General features: G+C 36.0%; 1 protein-coding gene across 10 annotated transcripts in view; it reads right to left on the reverse strand.

The window, feature by feature from the left end:
- KLHL32 (kelch like family member 32) overlaps nucleotides 1-12,177 on the reverse strand; it is a 121,373-nt gene that overhangs the window by 58,921 nt on the left and 50,275 nt on the right. For all 10 annotated transcript variants that reach the window (XM_068677883.1, XM_068677881.1, XM_068677886.1 and 7 more), the window contains 2 exons: nucleotides 11,267-11,374; nucleotides 1,076-1,174 (listed from right to left, as the gene is read on the reverse strand). In XM_068677883.1, the coding sequence (XP_068533984.1) occupies nucleotides 1,076-1,174; nucleotides 11,267-11,374 (207 nt within the window). The remainder of the gene's footprint in view (nucleotides 1-1,075; nucleotides 1,175-11,266; nucleotides 11,375-12,177) is intronic.

Raw genomic sequence — 12,177 nt, forward strand, 5'->3', positions numbered from 1 at the left:
CTATTTTCTCAGAAAAATTTGATTTTTCCTTACATTCCTGAAAACAGAACTGACACAAATTGCAGTCCTCTACCAGCTACTTTAATTTCCTAATCATTTTAATATGCACAAATTAATACCACATTACTGTCTTAACATATATTTTGAAGGTTTCCCTGAGGCTACATTCAAAGAACAGACTCTCTGTAAGATGCAAAACCTTCAAGTACATCCTGAGGCTCTTAACATGAGATCCTGCATGCCTATGGTACTCAGCAGCTCAGTGTGCTGCCAAGCACACTCAGCAGACTGTTCAAAGGCAATTATGCTGGTGGAAGGCAAAGGCATACAGAGAGCATTGTGCTGACATGCACTTCCATGCCCAATTGTTGCACAGATAAAGGTAAACCACCCTATTCAGAAACAATACTGAAATATTACAAAGAAAAATAAATGGTTCTGTAGAACCAGTATTACTATTTTTTATAAAGCTTTTCACTGCTAAATATCAAAGCTATGTTCTTGCTACCATCATGAGCCATCTCCTACACAAGCCAAGCACAAAACATGGTTTTATCGTATTCATATTTTTTTTCCTTCATAATGACATCTCAAATGTTGATATTACTATTAGCATTATGGGTATGAGGCCAGCAGATAAAAAAGTGCCGCTGTAATTCAGCCTACCCATTCAGCGAGAGGTAGCTGTGCCGTGGAATATACGTCAATATTCTGTAGCGAACAGTTAAGCAACTGAGTGCTTCACAATACTCATGATCACCAACAGGGAAATGCTTTACATTTGGAAAACTGCAGAAGAAGAAAGCAAATTCTCTGGTGAAGGCTGGACTCAAACTCTTGTGTGCTGATACTAATTGATGGAGCACCCTTGTTTTTGAGACTGAAATAGATAAAAGGGATGGAGGACAAAGCACCTACCAAAAAGTATTACCCATATTACCCTCAGAATTCAGGTCTCCTGAGATCCAATTTATTGCCACTTAGGCTACACCAGGTATTTCACTAATGCTCTATTAGGCTTAGAACAAAGGTTTACCAAACAGAAATGACCAATAATCAGGAAGAGAAGCCTCACCTGAATGAGATAGTGAGAACATAAACTGAGAAGCTCCAGCAGCTGCAAATGACTCCCAGCTGCTAGCACATCCTGTATCACCCCTGGTTCCAAAAGGATCTGTAAAGAAGAAAATAAAAGGTTTGTCATGTAGAACTGTAGAAAACACTACAGGCCTTTGGTACTTCAGACATTTCATTCAACTTAAAGAACAAAATAGAAGCACACAGAAAAATCTTTGCAGGATAGGGACAGAATTTTTAGAGTACGTTTGATTAGCAAGCAGATTTTCCTGCAAGAGTTCATAAACCACACTACCCCCACATGCTTTAAAATGAAATGCATATTAGTTATTTAAAAAGGAGGCTTTTCAAAACAGCAGAACATCCTTTTGTTGTATGTATGTATGCTCTACCTGGTTATTTCCATATATGCTGATAAATCAGACCAAAGTAACTGACAAGTCTCCAGAATTAATATTATTCATGCCTGTAAAAATATACAGATTAGAAACACCCTTCCCATTCTGCATGGTACACCACTTCATAATTTTCCTAACCGCTCTCTCCATTTTACAGAGCAAGGCTGTGAAGGCAGAGAGTGTGCATGCTGCTGGGGAAGTGCCAGAAAGGGCTTAGAAACCAAGACTGATTATCCTGTCACTTGTTCACATGAAACTCCTACTCATTTCAATTAAAATCACACACAGGCAGCAGCCAGGATAATTGGGCCTCAGCTCCTAGCCTGCTGTCTTGGGGTCAGCTTATTAGAGCATCCCTCTCAGGACACAAAGTCTTTGGGAATATAGACACCGGTCAATCTCTTTTATTAGCAAGCACATAACAAACTATCTAAACCAATATTATTTAAGGGTAACTGGTGTAGCATCCAAGAAAAAACAGAAAAAGTTGAGAAATATTAATTTTTCAAAGATATTCCATTTATTCAGAGTTTTATGCTTCTTGCGTTTCCCCTGACAACTTTGGTTTCACACCACACGAGGTCAGTCTCTCACTGTTCCAAAGGGAAGTAAAGCTTTTTTTCTGATCCCTTTTCTTCTGCCCATACAATTTAGTTTTAACTCACAGTATCACAGTGTGTCTCAAACACAGTGAAATATGGAGGATGGCACACAAAAAGGAAAGACACCTATCTGTGTCTTTTGCAACTACATTTTTTTCATTTCCATCAAAACCAACATACATTTCTTCAAGCAAAAAAAAAAAAAACAAGTGATCCCCAACATAATGGACATTTTAGGAACAAGAAATGATTCTTGTTTATATCAAGGACATATTTACTTGGCAGTGTATGGCATGCTTAAAGTTTGTGCAAATCACTATGTATTTATACTAAGTTTTAGGCAAACATACAGGTAATTTACATGCAGTGTAACAATTTCTTTACCTAGACAGACAGACGTGTAAAGATGTTAATGCAAATAAGAATCAAGCCCACTGCTATCCAGGTTTTTTGCTGACGCTAATTAGGTTGCTATGCATGATGAGAGGTAGTTGAAGGGAAAGACAGAAACGATGTCAGTTACAAAAATATCTTCAATAGGTACATTTAGAAAATTGTGCAGCACTGTAAATTATTTTCAAGTGAGAACTCAAGGTCGGACCGACAAAACACACTGTTTTAGACCTTGCAATGTTTGTTATTCAGACATCATATACACCAAGCAACTTCTGTCACTTGAACTGATGCTGTATTACTTATTAAATGCCAGCTTTAGTATTGTTAAAGACACGATATGAAGAGAAACAGAACACTAAGCAGATTACTACCTGTAAGGCATAGACAAACTATATTTAACTGTGATAGCAGTAATGTATTTTAAAGCTACAGCAATCCATTTATAACTAATACTAGTAGCATTATGAGATGAGAAGTAAGACCAGGGGAAAGGAGGATAACTGGTTACTTACTTAGAGGTGATCTGCTCAAAGTCAGCCACAAAGTTCTTTTCAAGGTGGCAGAACACTTTTTTTTTTTTTTTTTTTTTTTTTTCAGTTTCTTACAGGTTTTATACATCATGCAAGATGTATTCCACTGAGGTAACATAGTCAACCTTTGTATTTTCCAAGAAAACTGAAGAAAGGCTATTTTGTCTCTTCCCATATTTCACCTTAAGTTGACCTATGTGAATTTTTATTCAATACTCATTTGGATATAGGCAAAAATGTTAATTAACCACCAGCAAACTGATGCTCAGGAGACCCACGGGAAAACATAAAACAGTAGGCAAAGAAGGAAACAAAAATTGCAAGCCCTCCTTCTACTGAAACTGGGGCAATCCACAATTATTCCACACCTCAACTTCTATTAATACAATTACTATATTTCATTTAATCACCAGTATAGCTGTTAGTTTTCTATATAGACTTTCCAGATGAATCTTAACAGTAAATGCACATGAATACCATCATTAGTACACCACAAGTATACAGTGACTGACTCTACTCTCTGTCTAACCTCAAAACAGCTCTGAGGTCTTCAGGATGATGCTAATTAAGGAGAGGGCAACTAAGATCTACATTGGATTTGCACCTTCAAAACGAATCACAAATTATTCCTGTGGAAACTTAAAAATAGAAAATAAAAACCTAGTCCTTTTCCTTACTCCATTCTCAACCCAAGTTGTGCAGCATAATTTTAAGGCCTAAACTAGGTTGGAGTAATTTGGAACCACTGACTTCAGATAAATCTTGCAATTAACACTAGCAAAGGATGTATGACACATGCCACCTTAAGACTGGTTTCTGTGCTGTTTGTATATTAAGATTAATTAGATGCAATTCATGTATTGCACCTGGCTGCACCTTGCAATCAAACCTCTATTCAACCCTTGTTTCTGAGAGTTAATTTTCTTTTTGTTCTCGACTTTCATCTGGCCCATTGATGCTATCCAAGGAAAAACAGCTTACACTTCTCCCTTTATACTATGGCCAGACCTCGCAGGTAGCCTCAGCAGCTTACTTTCCAAAGCCCCTGGTGTGACATACTGTTCATTTTGAAACTGATCTCCTTTGTCAAGTAACTTTTCTTCTTTAACAAAATCACTGTGTTTAAACACAAATCCTGTTCTTAGACAGTCTTTATACCATCCATCCATCATCCCACATATCCTTCAGGATTTGTGTATTATACCCAGTTCACCCCCTCTTGTGGTCAGATCCACAAATCAAGGGACAGAAGGGATGCTAAATTTGATGTTTCTTTGCAACAGAATTTTCACAACATCAAGAAAGGCATGTTACACAATTTCTTAGACCCGCGTTTCTTAGAGATACTACATAAATCCATGTGGAAATGCATCCATTTATGCTTGGTTGATATAACGAGGAAAACTGTTCTTCATATGTAAGAATTAGAAACTTTTACAAATGAAACCTGAGCTTCTGAAACACAATGCTGAGGCAGAAGAGGTTGATTATAATGAATCCCACTGGCACAAACACACATGGCCCTGAACAACCCCTTTATGCATCCACCCTCTGGGCAGTAGTTCTAAACCTGTAATGCATTCCTCTCCCCTGAGATTTATGTTTTTCCATCCCAACTCACCGTGCATTCCCTCCAGACTCTGGGCAAGAATGGAGAAGATTAACTGGGATCACACATCTTGCCCCTCTCTTCCATCTGTTTTCCCTGAGACACTTCACTACACAAAGCAACTAGTGGGTGTGATTTCTTGGGCTAGGAGCAATACAAGAAGCACCATCCTTTCTCAAGGACAATGCTGGGACAACTAGTCATGTCTCACTTCCACGCTGCCCAGACTAAGAACTTTCTCCTACTTTTATAATGCATTTTTATTTTTTAATAAACAGCCAACGAGAATAAGCCTACAAAAAATTGTAGCAAAGAGGGCAGTAACAGGTGAAAGTGAGCGAGGTAGAAACCTCCCTAAGCTGTCCTTCCCAACAAACAAAACTTACAGCCTGAGGGAGAAGGTAAGGTCCTGGTTAACTACCACTTCCTGTGGAGTTTCATAGGGTTTATATCTGCAAAGAACAATTAGATCTGTTTTCTGTATACTTCAGGCTGTTACACTGTAACAGTAAAGAAACATGTAATTTTGTGTCAGAAAATTCCAGATAGTAAACTATATGGAATTTAACACAGGAAAAAAAAATAAAAATAAAAATAAAATTCCTGACAGCCTGATGCAAGAGAAAATTCCTTCCTGACTCCATGACTCCACTTGCAGTGATCACCATTTCAAAAGAGGCAGGTATCTAACAAAAGCACCACTTGTTTCTCCCCTCCAGAGATCATTCTGTGTGCTTCAGAGCAATCAAAAAAAGTAACTTTTCTTTTAAAGTAATTTAGGCTGCATTTCACTCACAACCAGTTGGCACTTCTGCCTCTCTCTGCTCACTGGTGTTTTAGTTGAATTTTGTGCTCCCCACATGTTGAGAAGTGGCTGCTTCAAAAAAACGTGAGTGGGGCAAGAATGTTCCAGTGCCCTGCAGGCAACTGCCCAAAGCCTGGGCATGTAATGTTTGATAATACTCACTGCAAAACCGAGATGTCTCATTAGCCAGTGACAGAAAGAATCATGACCAGCATTTCTCTGATACATATCATAGCATTTTTCCAGAAAACTCAATGGAAGTCTGTGTTAAATACATAGCATATGAACTAGGACTCCAAGCAAATTCACTTTTTCTTTGGTGAGGTGTTTCAATACTTTGAATACTTTCAGCTCTAGAAAAGCTGCCGTGTCCATACCTTGATACCTATCCAGAGCAAATACCACGAAAGGTTAAAGTTCCTTTTAAAAAATTGAATAAACTCAGTAATTATGGTCCATATTATTCTAAGCCTTTTGGACAATCTCTAACTAACTGAACTGAGACCTAGTGGCTGTTCCCTTAGTGCTAGGCACAGAAACAAGATTATCATCCTGATAGCACTGGACACTTCCTTTTTGACTTGTAAGTATCAAATTTATATTTTTGGATTTGAAATCACATTGAAAATTATGTGATATAAATAAACATATACAATAAGACATAGTCCTGCTGTAGATAAATTTTTCAAAGATCTTGTCATGTTGTGCCTGGTAGAAAAGAGCAAGGATATTTGTAGTCACTGGGCAGTTTAATTGAACCCTAAAATTCATTATTTATTTATTTATTTATTTATTTATTTATTTATTTATTTTGCCAAAAGGCAACCAGTAGAACTGCAACACACAGGAGGCCACTTACCCAGGCAATTCACCCACTCATAGCACTGCCTTGCAACATACCTCATCCACAAGGTAGCTAGAAAGGATTAGCAGAATAAGAGGTGCTAAAATATTGACAGCCGTCTCCCCTCCATCTTAACTGAAAATGGCAAATAAAATACTGGTTAATCACTAGAAAAGCTATCACTATCAAAGGAGGGAGATTCTGATGAGAGATGAAAGCTATGATTCTATGAAGGAATCAAAGCACTTGTCAGGAGAAACAGTTGTACTTTTTTTGTACTAAATATTTATTTGCACTATTTCTTTACTACTAAGAACACCTTTCACTCTTCCACTTTTCTTGTTAAAGGATAAACTTAGCTGAAGTATTTAAGCAAAAACAAACAAAAACAGAAAAAATGTCAAAACAAAAAACAATTTCACAAAGGAGTTATAAGATAATATTTAAACTAACTGTAGGTTCATGTGTATGAATTTAAAAAAAAAAATCACCAGATGGTACTCCTATGAATTCATGAAACCTGGTTAGTAAAGTGATATAGTGATATGGCTGTTACAGAACCACATATAAATAAAGCCATTAAATAAATAGAACTTTTGTGGATAATGTGTTAAAGTAATTGAGAGCAACCCAAGCACAAAAAATATCTGAAAACAACATGAAGTTCTACATTTGTAACTAGAATGATATATCGATATCACCTTTAATAAAAACTGTTTCTATGTTAACATTTGGTGAGTAAAAGAAAATTTGCTAATTTTTTATTTTTTTTTTTTAGTATGTAAGTAACAAAAACATGAAGTCACAAAAGTTAAGAGTTTAAAGACTATTTTCAAATTATTGTAAATGCAACTTTGTATGTAAATTGCAAGAAATGGAAACATTTCAACATTCTGTAGAAAGACATGAAGGGTGCATTAATCTAGGACTATCTAAGACACAGCACAAGGAACACCAAAATTTGTTTTTGGAGAAATAGCTGAAAATAAAACAGCCCTTATACTAGGGCTACCCCTCTGATTCCTTCTTTTCTCCTTTGGTAATTTAGAATAATTTTATAACTTCAAGGAGACAACTTACTTTTTACAAAAGCAAAACATGATGGTTTAGAAAATGAAAACAGAGAACAGCCAGCTAGAAAATAGGAACTGGTCGGGAGAACTATGTATTAAGCCCATTGAGCTGCTGGTTTCCCACATGGCCTTTGGAAAGTTATTTACATCAGAGAATGAAATGATTTTTGAACAAATAAAGTAAGGTCAGTGATTACTTGATTTTGTAACGTATTTTGAGGTCCTCAAACACAATTCTACCTAAATGCAGAATATAATTTATTACCATAGATTAAATACAGATGATAAAATTTAATTACAAAGAAGAGAGATCCGAGTCTGCAAAGCATTTCGGTATACATAGAACTCTAACTGTGTATTTGTATTTTTGTTGAATTAGAATCATAATCACCTACTGCAAATTAAAGCCAATGTTCTCACATGATTTTTCTCTCTTGAAACTATACCACTGCTCCCGTCATGTGACTCAAAAGATGGTGTCACCTAAATAAAACATTAAAAAAAAAAAAAAAAAAAAGATGTAGTTTGCTAGACCTGAATATGAGGAGGAATGCAAGAATCTCATCCAAAATGAGGAGTCTCAGAATTTCAGTTCAAGCCACTTATTCAGTCCCACTAGACTTATATCTCCTAAGATTATTTTCAGCACTGAAACTTTTCAGAGGCCCAGAGATGGATGGTCTTCTGATCAAAAGCAGAAGACAAGTGATTCACCATCCAGCTAAAACAGCTTAATGATGAGTTATCCCATTCCTCCAAGTTAGATTATGCCTCTTGGTAACAAAAGAGTTAAAATAAAAATCAAAAACAAACAAACAAACAAAAAGTCAAAAAGAGGAGACAACAGTGTCCACAATTCTTTAACCCAGTAGTTAGATAGATGCTCTTAGATAGATGGAATTCTGAACTCCAAGCCCTGCCCCAAGAGCTGTTTCATATCTAATACATTTCTGTTTTGATTATATCTCATCTACCTCCATTCCAACACACATTGTGTGAGAAGCAAGGGTGAGTAATCCAATTACTGAGATTGCTACCACTTTGAAGTATGAGAGAATGACCCTAAAGCCCTTTTATGAAGAAAGGACAGAGACAACTACAAAAGGAAAAGAGTTGTATCACTGAATTGTGAATATGTGGTGGAGTACATGGTAAAATGCTTGATCCAATAGGGCATATATTTAAGACACACTTTTCTTCAAACTTCAGTATTTCTTAATTTTTCAGCCTCACCCCAGAAGACTGAAGGAACTATCCATTAGACTACATTACAGTCTGTCACAAAAGCTTTCTTCTTTTCAGGCAATGTAGATTCAACTCCTTCTAAGAAAAAGGGGCTAAGTAAGCCCCTTTCCTTCATTAGGACATTATGGGCATGAAGTAAGAGCACCAAAAAATGATCACGATCCTGCATTAGGAAAGACAGTTAGGACAGTCACATGTATTTCCAAAAGAAAAATCATGCCTGTAAATCCTGACAAGAACCTGGAATCTCATCTTTGTAGGCATTGGATTTGGGCACTGTGGATTTGCAAGAGAAAATGAACCAGATTTGAGGTTCCTCTCTCTCTTGGTGCAGAAAACAAGAAACCTCAGCATCCTCAAATTCATTATGGAATAAGAAACCATTGGCTGCATATCATAACACTGACTCACTAAATAAAACTTTTGCCTTGATCTTTTGCAGTCACATATAACGCTATGGGAAGAGCCTGTCAAAGGGAAAATACCCCTCCAAAGAAGCCTACTGTATGCCTGTTTTAAGCAGATTGGCTGCTGAACAGCTGAGTAAGAAGAAAGGTCACTTTTGCCAAAGATTTCATTATTAGAGAACTACTGAGAGTCTAGCTTCATAAAACATGCTAATGAAATTGTATCCGTTTTTTGTCTCAACTTTACTCTTGAGAAAAAACAGATACAGCGACATCGCATTCTGCTACTATTTCTTTTGTTAGTTTTTATGCATTTCTATATCAACATTTCTTTTTTGTTATATGACAAGGGACCATAGTAATGCATTAATTCAGTTGGAATTCTTATATTATTTAAATCTAACTTCAGACTTATTACAATCTTTTCTTCTATTGAAAAATCAATTTTCCCTTAAAAGCAAAAGATTTACAACAGTTATTACAATAAGGCACTGTCTGCCTCAGTACACAGGATGATAACATCAGTAATTTAAGTCCACAGTCACATTTCAAATAATAAAAAAAAATAATGCAAGGATATAAGAGATGGATATCACATTGCAATATCACGCTAAAAATTTAATTTCTTAATGTTGATAATTTTAAACACCTGTAGGCATCAAATATTGCTATAATGCAATATTGAATATTTCCACCAGATGTCTCCAATACACTATTTTATACAGAAGGTTACATTTCCATTAAAACATGTTCAAATTGAATGTAGGTTTAGCAAAATACTAACGATCAAGGATAGAAGGCACATATTATTTACTAGGCAGCCGGGGATACTATCCCAGCAGCAAGGTGGGGTGGACTGTTGGCTTACAGAAAACAAAACTGTCCTTTTGTGGTTCCTAACATATTTTACACAGGTTTACTTAAGTTTCAATTTCGCCCAACAGTAGGGGAGCATACTTCTATTCACAGCACACAGAAATGGTCAGATACAAGTCTGTTACAACCCATCCTTTCAAAATTGGCTTTAGAAAGTGTATTTTGAATACTTCCATTTAGCAATAAGACTTCTCTTTTCAGAATAAGAGTCTCAAATAACTTTGAGCATGGTACAGGTAATCAACAGCACAGGAAACATTCACCTTTACCTATCAATACTTTCAAGTGAAAGAACAGAAAACATAGATGACAAGCCATACACTGATACCTTCAGCCAATTCAGTAACATGGTATGGTATCTTTCTGTTTCTCTCTCTCCCTCTTTCTTTCACTCTCTTTTTAATATCAAAGGGAAAGATCTGAATAAGTTGTGTTTTCCATAATAGCAGAAACAAGAGAATTTCAAGGGTTAATCTCTAAGGCCAATTGTAAACTATTAAGTGTTTTTTAGTAAAACATAATAAATCCCTTATTTCTATTTAATTCCCTTTGAAATAAATTAAGGCCCCATACTCATACCATAGTACAACCCAGCAATTCTTCTTAAATATAGATTTAAGCTTTTCTTTTCAAAATTAACTAATAAATTCAATCATTGTAGCAATAATTCCAGAAATCATGTGTTTATCTAGAACAAGAGTACAAAGCAAAAACATTGTATCTCCAAGCTGGGTGTAAGAAGTTCTCAACTCACTGAACTGATATGGCATCATATAGCAATGCTGACCAGGTATGCAGTGCATAGTCATGGCAGGACACATACATGTTCTCTTTGTGCTGTTTTGTTCTGTTCCGTTTTGGAGGGGGGAAGGGGCAATAGCGGTGGAAACAGGAGTATCATTTCACATTCTCCAATTCTCCAAAGTTTTGTTTTGACTTATACACTAGTAACATGCTATCATAAAACATGGAAAACAAACAAACAAACAAACAAAAAAAACAAAAAAACAAAAAAAACATTACCTATAAGCATTTACAAAGACACTTGGACTGCATCTGCCCCAAAAGTAACATTTTCCCTCAATTATAATTTTTCAAGCTCAGCAATAGTTTATAAATATTTATTTTTAGAAAAGCACCTAGTGTGTTTTTCCTCTCTTATTCAGCAGATAGATCAACTTACATTAATTTTTATGAACAACCAGACCACCATAAAAGGGGGGCCACCAACCAGCACCCCAGCCACCCCCCCACACACACAGCAGTAATTAAAATAAGAACTGTTGAACCAAAAGACCTTGTACTGGGCAGTGTGAATAATTTCTTGCAGTTCTTTAAGGGTGACCTGTTTTTATTGCAAATTGCTTTAACTTCTCTCTCTCAGTTAGAAGAACTGTACAGTACCTGTCCAGTATATGCAAAGTCCAGGGCTTGTTTTAAACCTAGGCTTGTGACACCATGTAAATTCACCTCGTCAGCTTCACTTTCAACCATGCAGAGACTGAACATTGCCTAGGAAAAGAAAAGAAATGATATTAAGAATTAAAAATAACCCCAGTGAAGGTCCAGGAAGAACAGGACTCATTTTTCTATCTTCACTAACTCCTGTATTTCCTTGAAAAAGAATTCTAAATAGCAACTGACTTGTGAGTTAGAGTGAGATCTATAACAAGCTTTCAATACTTCCCCATAGCAATCAATATTGCAAAAGAGTCCTCTTATCGATAAACAAATACAGAAATTTGTTCTGAAAAAAATGAAACAAATCACTTGGGCCTATGAATATATTCTTCCTAAGCAATTTAGGTGAAATCAATGGGAACAGTCACACAATAAAGTATTGTTCAATAAAAATAACAAAAAAATGGACTTAGGAAAAAAAATCCCTACAAACACCACTAACTAAAAACTATTATTATGAATAGTATCGTTATATATAGGAAGGACAGTAAACTATACACAATTACTTGTATAGGACAAAGAGGCAATTAAGACACTTAAAAAAAATAAAATAATAATGCTCTCCAAGTACCACCTCAGACTGAAATGTGAACAATATAATACTGAAGTTATTGAAAGAGGAGTAAAGATTGAGCTTTAGGTGACTGCATCTCCAACTTCCCTTTACTTTTTATTCACCCAGTTTCTCAGACCACATTAAACCCATAAACCCTACACTGACAATGAGTACAGTTATATTGGACTTACCTATAAGTAAAGATGAGAAGGGCAGCTGTCCCTTCATCCACTCTTACTTTCCAGGTCATCAGCCTTCAGTGCCTCCCCGCACTGAAGCAACCCTACTCAATCTCTGG

Source organism: Anas acuta, chromosome 3 (genome assembly GCF_963932015.1).
Source record: "Anas acuta chromosome 3, bAnaAcu1.1, whole genome shotgun sequence".
Classification (NCBI taxonomy): Eukaryota; Metazoa; Chordata; class Aves; order Anseriformes; family Anatidae; genus Anas; species Anas acuta.